The following is an 18,888-nucleotide window of genomic DNA, read 5'->3' on the forward strand; positions in this document are numbered from 1 at the left end:
TTCAGTTATTTAATACGAATTATTTGTGTCTCACTGTGAACTCTCTTGGAATTAATTGTTCGCAACAAACTACAAAGTTGAACATCAGCTCGTGATCAGTAAATCAACCAAGTTCTAAGTTTTTATCCCTATGTTCCGATCACCCAGATCACAGAACTCACTCCTCATGCTTTGTTCTTGAACAGACCCCAGCACCACCTGAACTACGTATTGATCGAGAAAGTTCAGAATCTGTCTGGCCTGTGCTCAGTAGATGAGTGTCGATACGGACGGATGAACTTCCCCCCCCCTCCCCAATCATTGAGGTGAGGAGAGCCCATTGATCAGTTGGTCACGTGACACGTTTGCAGAGGTTACTTTATAATCCAGGCGTTTTGCTAGTAGCGCGTGTTTTGCGAGTTCTTTATGGCGCTCCCCCCTCCCCCACTTGTGTTGACGTCTTGTTCAGATGAGGGGAAAGAAAAAGTTCCGCCAGAAAGAAAGGTTAGCGACCGACATAAATGGAAAGGTGGGCTGTAAAAAAAGATGTGTGGGTTGAGACTATTGACTTAGAACGCACTGGTATTGAATTATTGATAGGATTTATATTTCTTCAGTAGTAGAGTCTTAATAGTCAACTACCAATAGTGTGTATAGAGTAGGTGATGGTGAAGCAATAATGGACTGAAACAAGGGTGTCTTCGGAAACTCAATGACATTTGTTCTTCTTGACATATTTGTACAAGCGTGACCAAGGGAAGAAACATTTGTTTACCCCTTTTGTTATTTACATAGAAACTGTACTAGAAACGAAATATTTAGAGAACAAATCAATGGATGCTTCATAGAGTTCATGAATGGAACGAAGGCAGATATCCACCTGCCTAGTTCATATGTAAATGTTAACTGAGCCAAGTCAAAGCGAATATTCTGCTGTTATAAGGTAATCAAGACACCAGTTCTTAAAGTGATAAGTATGACATCTGAACTATCTAAAGTCGCTTGCAGTATTCGCGCTGGACTGTTGTTCGGTCGCCTCCATGGTCCTGGGTTCATACCCTTCCCGCTGCCCCCACCACCTGGTCGTCATGCGGGAGGTTTGGACTAGGATGTAGATATCTTCATCTCTGAAGGAACATCCGAAACATGCAAAACATTTTTGTTTACAAACTATTGATGGGCGAAGTGAAAGGTAAAGCCATAATTATTTACAAATCAATAGACTTAAAATTAGCCTCCAAATAAACCTACACTGTGTTGAATAGCCCACCTTTAGACAGTTCTATCTCCCCACTTCAGGGCTAATTACCTCTACCTTAGTTCTACTAATCTAACCTTCTGTTTTCAGTAAAAAAAAAAAAACAACAACTAGAAAACTCTATATTAATGAAATACAGGCTACTTACTCATTGACTGAAACATGGCAAGACTAAACCAAGTTTTGTGGGATGTGGGTCTGGGCCTAATGTAGTTAAAATCCTTATTGAACAAACAAAGTATGTATTTCATTGAGTTTGTACATCCATCAAATCTGTTAGAAATCTTTTATCACTACACCATCAAGAAGAGGTAAAACAATATAATCTGTCAGTAGTTCATTGTGTGTAGATACATAGGCACATCCCCAGGGTAGGAGACAACGCTCAATAGGAATTCTATAATGATACATTCATTGTTTGAAATTCTCCGAGGACAGAGCTATTTCTGTGAAAACAGCACACCTGCAGACCGTCATAATGCTGGGATGAGTTATTCCCCTTGTCATTCAGGAGGTGAGCACATTGCAAGGAAAAGGGATGGTGACGTGATGTCGCGTGAGTGAGACAGGGCACATCAGTTCCAGAGAGCGCGACAGGCTTAGACTTCGAGAGTAGTTCTACATGTTTTTAAAGTGAATGTATTTATGTTTGTAATGTATTTATGTTTGTAATGTATTTATGTTTGTAATGTATTTATGTTTGTAATGTATTTATGTTTGTAATGTATTTATGTTTGTAATGTATTTATGTTTGTAATGTATTTATGTTTGTAATGTATTTATGTTTGTAATGTATTTATCCTACTTAAAGAGTAGTTTTAGTTGTTTTGAAAGCTAACGTAGTTCATTTATTTATAGGGACAGTTTTTAGAAAGCTACCTATTTGGTGTATCTAGTGAACAGGACATGTTTAATAGTCATCTAGTTATCTTCTTATCTTATATAATACAGACGTTACTTCAAAAATGCATGTTGACCAATGACTTAAATTCTGCAAAGTCACTGGTTTTCCTGGCTGGCTTATGCAACCTATTCCATGCTCTAATAGCTCTAGGGAAGAAGAAGCATTTGTGCAAATTTGTCCTAGCATATGGAACGAGGAATGTGTGTGTCTTTCTGAGTATTTCATTTGCGGCCACCGAAAGGGGAAAAGACGCTATTAGTTTTATGTGGCCTGTCTGTCCATCCATCCGTTCCGTTTAGATCTCAGAAACTAGACGAGAAAATGAATATCGGACATCATGATATTTTAGATCATTCTGATGCAACGGCTACTTTTTTCTTTTCCGAAAGCGAACCATCTAATTTTTTAAATTACATATGCAAGCAGATTTTTCAAACAATTACACCACTTTTCAATGAAAACTTCAGGGGAGGTAACTTTTTTTTTAAAGGTCATGGACTTTTTCATTAATAACTCAAGCTTCATTCATAGATTCGCGCATTGGTACAAAAGATTTTCATCTATGGTCACAATGGTAAAAGTTTCAATGGATTATTATAAAATATATTTTCCATTTCTTAACTATTGAATAGAATACTGATTCTAATGATGTTTTTAAAAAAGAATTTTGATACGAACTTCGTTTTAGTTGAAAGTTTCAAAAATAACGAATTACTTTTATTGCGCGCAGTTTTTTGAACTGTCTAAATAAGACTAGATAAAACCTAGATCTAGATATATTTATAATATATACATTATAAATGTATTGATAATTTGAACAAAATGTTAATTATTAAGGCGATAACTTATCTTCTGACAGCTTAGGGGTGCAGATTTATGTATTATGTAAACAATGGTAGGCCTATCACATTAAGAAATGAATCGGATACGAACAGCATAGTACACCATTACGCGGTAACAAAAGGCTTACTATTCATGATTATAACATTGGCCTAAATCTAGTAATTTTAAGATTAAACGTGTAAATTCATACGAGTTCTAATCTAGATATAGTAGATTCTATATCAAGATTTAATATCTAGTTCTATAGATCTAGGCTTAAATCTAGATATAGACTTAGATGTAGTTCTAGACCTAGCCTTAGATCTTGAATCTAGATTTAGATCTAAAACTAGGTCTAGATCTAGCTAGGTCTATGTCTAGTTTGTATGACAAATGACAATGGAGATGCAATGTCTTATTTGCGAAGGGTATGTCTTGTAAAGTCATGTATACACAATTGTAACTAAAATAGGTCAAGAATTATTTTTTTCGTATTGCCTATTTATCTAATTTTGTTAGAAGAATAAATCTTGTTTAGTTTCTCTTTATTACATGTAACATGTTATTAATTTTGAATGTATGGATAAGGTTAGGGTTATATAAGTGTACGCTAAATGAATATATGGAGATGCTGTGGCTGAGGGGTAAAGCACTTGGGAAACGGAATCCCGTGTTCGAATCCTGGGGAAGACTCTAGGTGGACCACTTCGGGGGCCGATTTTGAGTTTGTGTTTCCACACAAACTGTCTTTGTAACCTTGTTAGATTTTGTTTTTGTATTTGGAGATTATGGATCAGTGTTTTGTGCACAATTGCTAATTTATTATTATTACTCTCTCCTCCTGAAGGCTTTTTAAATTTAGTGATTTTACTAAAGGTGTTACTCTACTCTAGTTAGCCGTCATAAGAACAAATAACCTATTACATCCTCCCCCCCCCCATAGGTCTGAAAGTGTGTTATGGAGTCTGTGTATTTCCTGGGTGACGATGAAGGTAGAGAGCATTCATTTTTAGTCACTATAGGGTATGTCAATGTATGTTAAGTAGTGTTGAGAACGGGAGACGATCTAGAGACTTACAGAATAAAGACCTGTTTTCGTTGTAAATTAGATTTGGTTTAAGTTAGATTTCTAGCTCACTTCAGGTTGAACCTATGTAGATTGTAGTACAATTTAAATTGACTTTTTGTTTACAAGAGAATTGTTAAAGCTTATTTATTAAAACTATACTACGCCTATATCGGTTCAGTTGTAGGCTACTAGCTGTTTGGAGCTACAAGCCAACGACCAATTACAACTAAGAGCTACTTATTCATTTACCCAAGAACTCTTTATGAGAACGAATTGTTAAAGTCCTAAGCAAATTGTCAACTTCGCCAACGCTAAACCTCAGCACTACCCGATATGGGGACCAGAGCCCGTCATAAGGGAAAACTCAAACAAATAAATTTGTCGATGTTAGCTAATATGTCTTCATCAGATCAGAGCTCACTGACCGGAAACACACCGTGCCAGTCACGTGACGCCGTTAAATGATGGAGTATACGCTGACGGACTGCATTAGCTGAGTACACAAATATGGAGGACGTCTGGAGTGAGCGCTTTCTAAAGGCTTTCTGTGGGCTTACAGGCTGGTGGGCCCTTGCAATATGGTGGAGTATTTTATTTTTGTTATCAATTTATTGACTTACCTTAATTATTCTTGTGATTGTGTTATTTCGGAACCACACAAGTCACATGACGCAGAGTGAGCCAGTTGTTAAAAATATGTGTATCAGTGGGACGAGGTTGGAGATGTAACAAGAAGCGCAGAGTTATCTCACGGGAGATTTCAACACTACAACTTCATCACGTTCATCGGCTCTTTTTTTTTGTTGTTGCTCTGTGTCTTCTAATAGAGTGAGGAAAGAAGAAACGTGGTGGCGATATAGTGGAATAGAAAATAATCTAACAATAAAAAAACAAAATAACAATAAAAACATAAAAAATACTTTTTTCTAAAAGTCATTTTTATGTTTAATTGTATCCATTAGTTTATAATAGACTCACAATCATAAATCTGTGCGATTATAAATATTTTTACCAAATTTAGCGCAATTTCACGCTTTTAAATTTCTCAATGCGCTATAATCCTATCACTTATCTGGACAAGGTGGGAATGGGGGGGTGGGGAGAAGTGATATCTGTGTTAATATTACAGTCATCGCTTTTTAAATGCATAAAACAATAGTTCATTCAGGGCTCAAACCTCCTCAAGGGGACAAACTCAATTTATACCACCACATTTGTTAAGTACGATCATTTGTTCGATACCAATTGCCAATAGTTAACAAAGATGTACTGCAGCATGGGTGCACGACTTATAGAGCATGCAATTAACATGCGAACATGTAACCAAGGATTTCTATCTACCCCCCCCCCTGCAAATATATGTATATATATATAATGTGTGTGTGTGTGCGTGTGTGTACATAATTAATCTTTATTACATTCTGACCTCTTCATTCTTTCGGAAGACGTTTATTATACCCTAGAATAGGTTCTTCCTAGAATTAGGGGGAAATTGTAGGGGGTTTTAAACTCAAAATCCCCTTGGCTGCGCTGGGGCAAGTAATGGTTTAATATTAAAATATAAAATAAACAGAATGAAAGCAAAAAATCAGTCATTAAATTCCGATTCCCCCCTTGAGGGTTGGTGGGAATTTCATTTAGGGGGTGGGGGTGAACCCCCCCTCCCGGCTACGCCCATGCAAGTAACCGTACCGGACCCAGTAAAAACAAAGCACTTGTGGGCCACGAGGCCTTCGTCTCATCGGACAGAGAAGTTACTATTTTGTGTTAATTGTTTGTCTTTTAGTTTGTTTTGTAGCTGAGGAAGACCTCTGGGCCGAAACGTAAGAAAGAAGAAGACATTCCTCCTTGATACAGCTTATAGAGCGATTGTTTGACTCTTAATAGCTAATGAATGTTAGATTTAAATTTTAAAAAAATTAATATGATCATTTTTTACCCGCCCCATTCCTCCCCACCCGAGAACAAAAAATTTCTGGTTAAGCGAAAATTTAAATTTAGAAAAGTTTTTAAAGCTGTATTGATAGGCCTATAGTTGCAGACTTTGAAGACGGTGAGCAGAGTGTTCCATAAAGTCTATTAATGGATACAATTTGTAAGTGACTACGGAAATACCCGAAGATGGACGAGAGTCTGTTGAAAATAAAATTGTCTAGTCCTCTAGCTAAATTTAGGTTACTTTATTTTATACTTTTAGTTTTTTCCAACCCTGTTTTGAGCCAGGGAGTTTGCAAGCTGAAAAAACTTAATTTTCATTCCACAGTGCTGAATAGTGTCTGTATTGCAGCAGCAAACTAAACCACAAAATATTGCATCCATTTTGTTTTCATTCAGTTCACATTTCGATCTTCTTTTATTTCATCATTATTGCGTAGGATTATCTGCGAGCAGGAGATTTCCCAGTCCAATAATTGTAGGATTCACAACGGGTAGAAAGCCAATCAAAATACGCCGTACGTTGATTATGAAACCTTTTGGAGAAACATCTGGAAAGCAAAATTAGATGTGAATGCAATGAAATTTGAAAGTTTTCACAAATCCAACGAAGCAAGCAGACAGACTTTGTGATTGTTATTCGCTGTGAGATTAAAACTGATCAATTCATGACCAAGTCCATTGAAGATGTTCTTGAACTTTAGAGAATATTCTGGGATTACATCAGACAGAACGGAACAACTAGATGCGACAAAACTTTGTATAAAATATCTCTTATCTGACTTTAGGATTATAAAACGCGCAATCAAATATTATAACCTTCACATAGCTCTTGGTCGTTGGGGCACCATACAAGATTTGTCGACCGTCTTTCTCAATTCCTCTCTGTCTTTTGACTTGGATAGAACCTCTTTCCATGTTAGGGCCGTCCTTTCTTTGATGTTGTCTTCCCATCGCTTTCTCTGCCTCTTCTTCTTTTTCCTGGTACTGTTCCCTGAAGCAAGGTCTTTGCGAGCCCCGAAGACCTTGTAATATGGCCATTGAGGTTTAGTTTACGTTTTTTTTTACACTAGTTATCAGGTCATCGTGGAGTCCAATCACTGCAGTAACCTTGTCTCTAATCTCTTCGTTTGCGATGTGGCCTTTAAATGTAATACCTAGGATCTATCTGTAGCATCTTAATTCCATTGTTAGAAAAATATTTTAGTACCTCTAAAAGCCATAATGAAATAGATGTTTTTAAAAAGATTTATTCTATAATTACTCATTTGAATTCAAAATATATATGTCCCTAAGTCAACATTTTGAAAATCGTGGTTTTCTCTAAGTTAACGAGTAGCCTAGTCAAAAACAAAAACAAAAAAAAAAGAAATATTCATGCGAGTGCCTCGGAGTGGACAAGACTTCCGGCCTTGCGACTTTTGAAACAAATGATTTTCAGCTTTGGTGGTGTTACCTATTAGGGTAGATATGGGTTCATGGGCGTAGCCAGGATTTTTTTTCGGGGAGGGTTTTGGGGGGGGGGGAGATTCCCCCCTGACTTCCCCCCCCCCCGCGGAAAAAAATTATATATATATATATATATATGTGTTTGTGTACATAATTAATCTTTATTACATTCTGACCCTTTCGGAAGACGTTTATTGTCTATTGTAGACTCCCCGCCCTTGCAAGCAAGAGGTCTGGGGGAGTTCGCAGCGCTCCCCCAGCGCGGGGCGAAGCCCCGCCGCCGAGCACTAATTCTGGTATTGAAAGCCAACAAAATGCATATTCTGAGGTATCTACAGTGCATTATCTTGCTATTAAAAAGTTTTATTTCAAAAACCTAATGTGCTATTCTTACTGACTTAGACCCTCTCGCGCCGTTCGGCGCATTTTCCGGCAAGCTGTTTCCGCAACTCTTATTTTGCGTAATTCATTTTGTGTGAGAACCTCATGCGACGCTCTGTCACAACCTTACTAAGGATTCGACTCACAGTTCGGCATATGATTTCTTTGATTTAGACCCGATCTCTATGACTGACTCCTAAAATCTGTCTTAGCCATCTTTGTTGAGACATATTTAATGATTTTCAATTTCGGCAGAAGACTATTCACACTTTATTAATGGAGCCCAAGCCACTGGTAGAAATTTGTAACCTTTCTTGACTACGCTCTTGGAATTACATGCCTGTATTCGCTTTAGATTTTATATCGAAAAGGAAAGTTTTTTCGTCAAATCATCTGTTGAGGGGTTTTAAACTAAGAAATCTCTGGAGTTTTATTGTTTTGTTTTTAATTCAAAACCCCATTTAGCTACGATCATAGAATTTGGTGACTGAAGTTTGCTTTAAAATAATATTGAAGAGAGAGGTTTTCAACTCTAAACGCACTGTAGGGGAATTTTAAACTCAAAACCATCTGGAGGGGTTTTAAACTTTAAAGAAAAAGCCATCTGGAGAAGGGGGATTTAAACTCAAAACCCCTTTGGCGACGCTCATAGATTTTATAGTGTGTAATTTGCTTTTTTTTTATATTGAAGAGGTACTTTTTAGCTTCAAACCCTAACTGGAGGGGATGGGGGTTTAAACTCAAAACCCCTTTTGCTACGCTCATAGAATTTTTAGTGTGTAATTTGCTTTTTTTTATATTGAAGATGGGGTTTATCGTAAATTTTGGAGGGGGTTTTAAAATCAAAATCTTCCTCAACTGTGCTGTTGGAATTTGGGGATTGTTGTTTGCATTTTTTTTTGTTTTGTTTTATACAAGAGGGGGATTTAACTGCAAAATTACTCTGGTAGGGGGTTTAAAATTCAAACCCCCCTGTAGGGGGTTTTAAACTCAAAGCCCCCTGGTAGAGGGATTTGTATCTCAAAACCCCCTGATAGGTGTTTTTTAAATCTCAAAACCCCCTGGTAGGGGGATTTAAACTCAAAACCCCCTGGTAGAGGGTTTTAACTCAAAACTGCCTTGGCTGTGCTGTGGTAAGTGATGATTTAGTATTAAAATCTCACCTAAAATAAACAAAATGAAAGCAAAAATCAGTCACTTAATTCCGTTCTCCCCCCTGCGGGGGGGGGGGATTTCATTTCGGGGGGGGGGGGGTTTGAACCCCAAGAACCCCCCCCTGGCTACGCCCATGTATGGGTTGGACTTTAATGATTAATTACGATACGATTATAAAGGATTTGGGAGGGGGGGGTTCTCTCAAATTGTTTATTATAAATAAACTTTTGGCAGTTTCAAGTTTATATTATTTAAAATTTCACCACTGTATGCCTGAATCAGCTTGGAAATACCAATGACTTCACATAATTTTCGAATAGGCGTACTGTAGTGTGGGCCTATATCAGCTAATCAAAAGGAAGCGCGTAGAATGTTAATATATTCTCTTTTAAAGATTATAATAGATTTGTAACATTTTTTTTTGTTTTCTTTTGAAGTTAAAAGTTTATATTTTTAGCCTTTGTTAAATAGAATTTAATTAAAATTAACCCATCTCTCTACAATCTACAAGTATTAAATCAAGGGAATTAATTGCATATATTGGTATAAATAAAATGTATTTTGTTATCTCCCTTCGGACAACTATGGATTGACTTAATAGTACGGTATAATAATATGACTTGTTATCACCTTAACTAGAACTAAATAATACATACGGTGGGCTGTTTGATACTATGCCTATAAATATAGACTCGAATGAGCGACTATTTCATTCTTACAATTCTCTGATGTTTTGTCTCGTTTCCTCAAAGCGAACTCGCCGAATTAGATTATGAACTTCTGTCCAAGCAAACATGTCCAGGTCCGAGTTTCTGCATCCTTCAACTAGATCTAAATGATACATACAGTGGGCGGTGGGGAGTTGATAGTGACCTCCGTGACCTAGTTTTGAAAGCTATTGTGTTATTGACCATTTGCTGTATGAAGCAGACAAAATCAAGTCTTTAAATCATTGTAATCATAAAATCAGTATATTTTGATTGTTGACAAGTTTTGTATACTAGGATAAGGCTTTATAAACGAACATTTGTGATAGTGAGAACTAGTTTCTGGTTCAGACCTATGGTTCTGGTTCAAGGCAATGTAGTTTTCAAGGGGAGTTAGGAACAGACAAAATTGTTGTGATTACTTTCAATACCTTCAATGTGAGCGCGCTGGCCGTGATCGTATAGTGGTTAGTACTTCGCGTTGTGGCCGCGACAACCCAGGTTCGAATCCTGGTCACGGCATGTTGCTGTGTGGTCTCGCACTGCCAAGCTCACATAATTTTTATTTAATTATTTTTTTTTTTATAATTATTAGAATTTCATTTTAATTGTAATTGAATCTTTATTATTAGATGTTAATTGTTGTTTTTTTTCCTGTCCGAAAATTATATCAGCTCTATTTGCTGTAAAATCTTATTTAAAAAACAACTCAATGGCTAGCCTGTCTGGTTTCAACTAGAACAGAATATTTGTAATTTCTGACAAAAAAACATCCAAAACATTCAAGACATTTGTCTTGTTTTTTTTTTTTGTTTTTTTTTCCTAAATAGATTTTGTGCTTAAATTTGATTGATTAATTTTTCATTCTGACTATTAACTAAATTATACATTACCTATACTATATCAATCATAGGCCATGATGGGAGTATCAAGAATTTTTTTTTTTGGGGGGGGGAGGGGTCTTTACACACAAACGCGCGCGCGCACACGCACACATATGGTTTATTACTCTATGTATGAATGTGTGCGCATGGTGTGTCTGTTAGACTGAACCTAGTAACTGATATATTATAAATTATACTCAGCTACCTAGACATTTAAAATATCTAATAATACATAATTAAATTCCTGACAGGATGGTTAACCTCCAAACCCTCTTGGCTACGCTCATGTACTTTGGCAATTGTAGTTTTCTTTATCGAAAAGGGGAATTTTATCGTCAAAACTATCAGGATGAAGGGGGGTATGGTTTATTCTTAATATTGAAGAGGGTGTTTTAACCTCAAACCACCCCTCCCCCTGAAGCTTATCAGGGGCAAGTGATGGATTAACATTTAAAATTAAAATGTTTTTTAGTCTCTACAATTTCGAGGTAATGTTTTTTTCTTCTCAACAACTTCATGTCAAATTTTGTGCCTGTTTTTATAAAGCCTTAGCCTATTATGGGAAACTTGTAAAAAATCAAAATGTGCTGATTTTATGATTACAATGATTTAAAGAAGGCTACCGTGATAGCTCTTTAAATGCATTTTTTAAATTAAAAACAAAACTTTGTACGATTCGATTTTGTTCAAGGGCCCAAACCTTCTCAAACCGATACACTTAACCACTCTGCCAGCTAAAAGGTTATGAAAATATAATGTTTTATTATTATATGTTGATAGTTTCAATTCTTTAAGCCACGACCTACTGCACTAAGCATAAAGGGGGACCAATTCAAATTACGCTTCTACATCTGTCAAGTACAAGTTTATTCCCTTGTTCAATATATGGCTCCTTTTGTCTCGAAAGGCAATGGATGCGCCCAAGTGAGTCACTGGTTTTCTCTTAATCTTGAGACGGGGCAGAATCTGGTGTGGCTAATCAAGCCAATTCTAGAACGGCAGACTTTGCCACAATTCGTACATGTGTATGCCTCTGATTTAGGGCTAGCAGACAGGGCAGCTTTCTTTTATTCCCTCTTGATTAAAGCCGCTTCAATTCTTTTGTTCTCAGCAAGGGTTGTCCCAGCACGCACAGTCTGTCTCCATGCACTCCGGTCTTTGGCTATGTTTTCCCACATACTTTCACTGATGCCTGAGGCTCTCATGTCTCGCTTGCAGACATCTCTATATGTTAGTCTTGGGCGGCCCTTGGGTCTGACTCCTTCCACAAGCTCAGCATATAAGATATCTTTCGGGATTCTACCATCTGGCATGCGGGTGACATGTCCGAGCCAGCGTAATCTTCTTTGTGTCAGGAGAGCATACATGCTGTTCATATTGGCCAATCTCAAAACTTCCTGATTGGAGACATGGTCCCTCCAAGAGATGCCCATTATGCGTCTCAGGCAGCGCAAGTGGAAACTATTCAATCTGTGCTCTTGGTACATGTATGTTGACCAGCTTTCACTGCCATAAAGGAGAGTGCTCACAACACAGGCGTTGTAGACTAGGATTTTGGTCGCTGTGGTCAATTTACCATTTTCCCAGACGCGCTTGGAGAGTTTTGCCAATGCTGTGGTAGCTTTTCCTATCCTTTTTGTCAGCTCGATGTCTAAGTCTAGGTTACTGACAATTGTTGAACCCAAGTAGGTAAATTCCTGCACCACTGAAAGGGTGTGGTTCCCAATTTGTATTATATGTATTTCTGCGACGTCTTGTGCCAGGATTTCGGTCTTGGAGAGACTTATAGTAAGGCTAAACTCTTGACAAGCAGCTGCTAAGGCGTTCACTAGCTTCTGTAGACCTCCTTGTGAGTGAGATACGAGTGCCGCGTCATCGGCAAACAGCAGTTCCCTTATCAAGATACGACGTCTTTTCGTTTTGGCTTTAAGACGTGCCAGGTTAAAGAGCCTTCCATCGGATCTGCTATGGATGTATATTCCGTCTTCCAGGGATTTAAAAGCACTGGATAGTACGACTGAGAAGAAGATGCCAAATAGTGTAGGGGCCAGTACACATCCTTGTTTTACACCGCTCTTAATGGAGAATGGCCTGGAGGAAGAACTTTCAAACTGAACGGTGCCCTGCATATTTTCGTGAAAAGCTGACACTAGTTTTCTTAACTTATTTGGGCAGCCGATTCTCTCTAGTACAGCAAACAGACCGCTTCTGCTAACAAGGTCAAAGGCCTTGGTCAAATCAATAAAAGCTATGAAGAGGGGCTGCTTTTGTTCTCTGCTCTTCTCCTGTAGCTGCCGCAGAGAGAAAATCATATCTGTTGTAGATCTACCTGCCCTAAAGCCACACTGCGACTCTGGATAAACACGATCTGCCAGGATCTGTAATCGCTTTAGTAATACTCTAGCAAAAGCCTTTCCGACTATGCTAAGCAGTGAGATGCCTCTGTAATTGTTACAATCAGAGCGGTCGCCTTTATTTTTATAAATTGTAACAATGTTGGAGTCTTTCAATTCCTGGGGGACCATTCCTTGTTCCCAGCACAAGCTTAGCAGTTCATGGAGTGGTTTGATTAGGGCATGTTTTCCAGCCTGAATTACTTCAGCAGGAATGCCATCTCCTCCGGGTGTTTTCCCATGTGCAAGCATGTCAATGGCAATGCTCAGCTCCTTTACTGAGGGCGTTTCGTCTAATTCCGTCAAAACTGGAAGTGATGGGAAGTTGGAAACAGCATTTGGTGAGATGGCGTTTTCAATCTGGTAGAGTTCTGCATAGTGTTCAACCCATCGTTCCATTTTCAGCGCACGATCGCTGATGATTGAGCCATCTTTTGACTTGAGCGGAGCACACTTGCTGGTGTGAGGTCCAAAGGCTTTTCTCATGCCCTCATATAGTCCTCTTATGTTACCACAGTCGGTGGAGCTCGTCAGCCTAGTAAGGCAGTTCATCTAGGAGAAGGGTACTCTGACTTGTTCAATACCAAACAAAATAATACATTATCAATAATTAATTTGCTAATTCTTTTTTTGTTAGGTACAAGAAATAGTTGTGAAAATTTTCAGCTTGATCCGAGATAAGGTGTTGGAGAAATAACGTGTACAAACATTTATGATACTAGGTTTGGAACAAAAACAACAAAACTCGAAATATTAGTAAGGCAGATAACTCATCATTTAGTGGATTTCCAATCAGTTCTTGTGTTTATCGATGATGTTTGTCTCCCTTGTGTTGAAAGAAATAATTAGCTTCATTTACATTCAATAGTGTTACCAGTTTTCTAATCCAGTGATGCCCAACCTAATTCGGCCCGCGGGCCTTTATAATTTTCTACACTCGTCTCGCGGGCCACATGAACGAAAAGTTATAAAATGAAATGAAATTGATCTGAAACTATTTCGGTAGAAACCTATGGATTTAATACTTAATTAATAGGTTATTTGACAATTATATTTTTTTTACGCGATAGATAATACAATTATCTCTCTACTTCAGCGGTTCTCAACCTTTTAAGTTCGGCGACCCCTTTTTACAATCCCCCACTCTGCCGCGACCCCCCCACACACACACACACACATACAGCAATAGAAGAATAGATAATAACAATCCATAGTTTGATGGTCTTAGGGGACCCCTGGCAAATGGTCAATCGACCCCCAAGGGGGTCGCGACCCACAGGTTGGGAACCCCTGCTCTACTTAAATGTGAGCAACACCGGCTCATTTTGTGGTCTCTTTTTAATAAATTTCCATGGATTCTCCAATATCTAAACATAGTTTAAAAATTTTTTTCGCGGCTCAAACCTAGAATGCCACCATATTAATTTTATAATGCCGTTTTTATGTTGTTGTTTTATCAAACAGCCACACTTTCTTTATAAAATAAATATGTTGGCTTATTATCATGTTCAAAAACACACAAATGTTAAAGATCATGATACCAATCCATCAGAGAAAAAGTGAGGGCCCAAACGTAAGCAAAGATACATTTTTTGAACTTTTTTTTTTGTTTGGAAGGTAGATTTCTACACTTAGTGCCAACATTGCGGCGGGCCGGATGGAACCACGTCGCGGGCCGGATATGGTCCGCGGGCCGTAGTTTGGGCATCACTGTTCTAATCTGATTCTGGTATCGCCATGAACCAAGAACTACCAGAGTGTCTTTGAATTCAATGCATTGATCAAGTTAGGTCGATCTGTGGAGCTTTTTAAGTATTATCTCTGTTAAAGAAAAGAACAAAGAGAAACAACTTCACATTCACTCTATTAGAGAATATTCAGACGTGTGGAGGTCTACATCTCTATTACATGATGTCCAGACATAGTCAGTGAAGATATACATCTCTATTACATGATATCCAGACATAGTCAGTGAAGATGTACATCTCTATTACATGATGTCCAGACGTAGTCAGTGAAGATCTACATCTCTATTACATGATGTCCAGACATAGTCAGTGAAGATCTACATCTCTATTACATGATATCCAGACGAAGTCAGTGAAGATCTACATCTCTATTACATGATGTCCAGACATAGTCAGTGAAGATCTACATCTCTATTACATGATATCCAGACGAAGTCAGTGAAGATCTACATCTCTATTACATGATATCCAGACATAGTCAGCGAAGATCTACATCTCTATTATATGATGTCCAGACATAGTCAGTGAAGATCTACATCTCTATTACATGATATCCAGATATAGTCAGTGAAGATCTACATCTCTATTACATGATGTCCAGACATAATCAGTGAAGATCTACATATCTATTACATGATATCCAGACATAATCAGTGAAGATCTACACCTCTATTACATGATGTCCAGACATAATCAGTGAAGATCTACATCTCTATTACATGATATCCAGACATAGTCAGTGAAGATCTACATCTCTATTACATGATATCCAGACATAGTCAGTGAAGATCTACATCTTTATTACATGATATCCAGACGAAGTCAGTGAAGATCTACATCTCTATTACATGATGTCCAGACATAGTCAGTGAAGATCTACATCTCTATTACATGATATCCAGACGAAGTCAGTGAAGATCTACATCTCTATTACATGATATCCAGACATAGTCAGTGAAGATCTACATCTCTATTACATGATGTCCAGACATAGTCAGTGAAGATCTACATCTCTATTACATGATATCCAGACGTAGTCAGTGAAGATCTAGATCTACATTATTTCACTCAAGCTGACAGCATTACTGGTGCAATCCAAGGTTTTAAATCTCAAAATTAAAAGAAAAATGAATTGACCACAAAAAGATGGAGACTTGTAGATATCTAAATCTTGGATGAAAAAGAAAATTTTCAGAGATTCTAATATCTGAGATATTTTTCTTAGAATTGGACATGGTGAATAAGTTTTTGTTTACTGGTGACATTGTCTTCACACTGTGACATTGTCTTCACACTGTGACATTGTCTTCACACTGGTGACATTGTCTTCACACTGGTGACATTGTCTTTACACTAGTGACATTGTCTCCACACTGTGACATTGTCTTTACACTGGTGACATTGTCTTTACACCGGTGACATTGTCTTCACACTGTGACATTGTCTTCACACTGTGACATTGTCTTCACACTGTGACATTGTCTTCACATTGTGACATTGTCTTCACACTGTGACATTGTCTTCACACTGTGACATTGTCTTCACACTGTGACATTGTCTTCACACTGTGACATTGTCTTCACACCGGTGACATTGTCTTCAATCTGTGACATTGTCTTCATACTGTGACATTGTTTTCACACCGGTGACATTGTCTCCACACCGGTGACATTGTCTTCACACTGTGACATTGTCTTCACACCGGTGACATTGTCTTCACACTGTGACATTGTCTTCACACTGTGACATTGTCTTCACACCAGTGACATTGTCTTCACACTGTGACATTGTCTTCACACCGGTGACATTGTCTTCACACTGTGACATTGTATCCACACTGTGACATTGTATCCACACTGTGACATTGTCTTCACACCGGTGACATTCTATCCACACTGTGACATTGTATCCACACTGTGACATTGTCTCCACACTGTGACATTGTCTTCACACCGGTGACATTGTATCCACACTGTGAAATTGTCTTAACACCGGTGACATTGTCTTCACACCGGTGACATTGTCTTCACACCGGTGACATTGTCTCCACACTAGTGACATTGTCTTCACACCGGTGACATTGTATTCACACTGTGACAGTGTCTTCACACCGGTGACATTGTATCCACAATGTGACATTGTCTTCACAGCGGTGACATTTTCTTCACACTGTGACATTGTCTTCACACCGGTGACATTGTATCCACACTGTGACATTGTCTTCACACCGGTGACATTTTCTTCACACCAATGACATTGTCTCCACGCCGGTGACATTGTCTCCACACCGGTGACATTGTCTCCACACCGGTGACATTTTTTTCACACTGGTGACATTGTCTTCACACTGTGACATTGTCTTCACACCGGTGACATTGGATCTACACCGGTGACATTGTCTTCACACTGTGACATTTTCTCCACACCGGTGACATTGTCTCCACATCGGTGACATTGTATCCACACTGTGACATTGTCTTCACACCGGTGACATTGTATCCACACTGTGACATTGTCTTCACACCGGTGACATTGTCTCCACACTGTGACATTGTATCCACACTGTGACATTGTCTTCACACCGGTGACATTGTATCCACACTGTGACGTTGTATCCACACTGTGACATTGTATCCACACTGTGACATTGTATCCACACTGTGACATTGTCTTCACACCGGTGACATTCTATCCACACTGTGACATTGTATCCACACTGTGACATTGTCTTTACACCGGTGACATTGTATCCACACTGTGACATTGTATCCACACTGTGACATTGTCTCCACACCGGTGACATTGTATCCATACTGTGACATTGTCTTCACACCGGTGACATTGTATCCACACTGTGACATTGTCTTCACACCGGTGACATTGTCTCCACACTGTGACATTGTCTTCACACCGGTGACATTGTATCCACACTGTGACATTGTCTTCACACCATTGACATTGTCTCCACACTGCTTCAATACCGAACTCACTCGGAAAAAAACAACAACAAAAAATTGAACTTTGAAGGTCAAGGACTATTCGTACAATAAAACTGAAAATTGCAATGACGGCTAATCAGACGGAAATTCTTCCTGATGATCTACTCGGAGAGGTTTTATTTGCTATCACTCTGATCTTGTCATTGGTCGTATGTACAGCTAACAGTTTGACCATTGTTGTTATCTGGCGTACGACAACTCTCCGGACGCTTGCCAATTTATATGTGGTCAGCCTGGCTTCAGTGGACCTCCTTGTGGGACTCTTCCTGGTTCCGCTTTCCTTGTTTATTCTTCCATCCTCTCGGGTCCGCCTTTACTATCGTCACATTTATTTGTGCGTCTTTATCAACAGCTTCAACGTGGGCATGATCGCCAACTCACTGGCCCACTTGACCGTCATCTCCGTAGACAGGTACCTGTACATCGTCAAGCCTTACCTCTACCAGAGGCTCGTCAGCTTCCGCAGCGTCCTTTGCTGCATTGCAGTGGCCTGGGTCGTCGGCCTGTGCTACATGATTCCTCCATATTTTGTCTTCCGCAATAGCCCGAGTGCCAGCTATTGTGATGCCACCCAGCTTCTCCCCAGGTGGTACTTATTCTACTTTACCTGGACAGGTTACTTCACGTCTGCTTGCATTATTTTGACCATGTTCATTATCGTCCTTCGAACTGCTTACAAGCACCAGAGGCGTATCCACGCTTGGAAAGTAGCGTCTTCTCGCGTACGGGACACCGGTAAACAACATTCAAGATCTACGTATAAAAGTTTTAAATTATTCCTAACAATGTTTGGAGCTTTCTTCGTGTGTATAACTCCTGTAGTACTGTGCTCGGGGCTAGACTACGTCACTCGTAGTCCGCCTTGGTTGTACAGATATCTCATCGTCCTGGCTCTATTCAATTCTGGAATGAATTTTTTGGTTTTGATATTACAAAACAGACAGTTTCGTCATCAGCTCTGGACATTGTGCAAGAGTTTAGGTTCGGGACATTGTTTGTATCCAAGAAAAGCAACCATTGGAAGTGTATGTTGATCAAACATGAATAACCTTTTACCTTCAATAATCTTTCACTAACACACGTATGAGTGTGTGTTAATAAATAAGTTCAATTCTAAGTAGAGAAAAAGTAGGAAGAAGAACACGCATGACACATGCACTAATATATATATAAAGAGAGACAGAGAGAGACAGAGAGAGAAAGAG

The 18,888-nt window shown here is 38.7% G+C and overlaps 2 protein-coding genes and 1 non-coding gene across 3 annotated transcripts in view; 2 read left to right on the forward strand and 1 right to left on the reverse strand.

Annotated features, from left to right (window-relative positions):
• Window positions 1-1,597, reverse strand: part of LOC106056671 (mucin-17-like) — a 106,295-nt gene extending 104,698 nt beyond the window's left edge. The window contains exon 1 of the mRNA XM_056038408.1: window positions 1,386-1,597. The gene's annotated coding sequence lies outside the window, so the exon portion shown is untranslated. The remainder of the gene's footprint in view (window positions 1-1,385) is intronic.
• An 8,512-nt stretch (window positions 1,598-10,109) lies between these two features.
• On the forward strand, window positions 10,110-10,181 carry Trnah-gug (transfer RNA histidin (anticodon GUG)). Its single transcript has one exon. It is a non-coding gene; the product is annotated as a tRNA-His (tRNA).
• A 7,567-nt stretch (window positions 10,182-17,748) lies between these two features.
• LOC106059078 (probable G-protein coupled receptor No9) lies at window positions 17,749-18,731 on the forward strand. Its single transcript, XM_013216611.2, has 2 exons — window positions 17,749-18,390; window positions 18,624-18,731. Exons 1-2 carry the CDS (start codon window positions 17,749-17,751, stop codon window positions 18,729-18,731), a joined length of 750 nt encoding a protein of 249 aa, XP_013072065.2.
• Window positions 18,732-18,888: the final 157 nt, after the last annotated feature.

The sequence above is a fragment of the Biomphalaria glabrata genome, chromosome 8, assembly GCF_947242115.1.
Source record: "Biomphalaria glabrata chromosome 8, xgBioGlab47.1, whole genome shotgun sequence".
Taxonomy (NCBI): domain Eukaryota; kingdom Metazoa; phylum Mollusca; class Gastropoda; family Planorbidae; genus Biomphalaria; species Biomphalaria glabrata.

Coding starts and splice junctions, on each gene's coding strand:
- LOC106059078 (XM_013216611.2), top strand. CDS start 17,749: ATGACGGCTAATCAGACGGAAATTCTTCCTGATGATCTACTCGGAGAG. Junction 18,391..18,623: donor GGCGTATCCACGCTTGGAAA/GTAGCGTCTTCT, acceptor ATTACAAAACAG/ACAGTTTCGTCATCAGCTCT.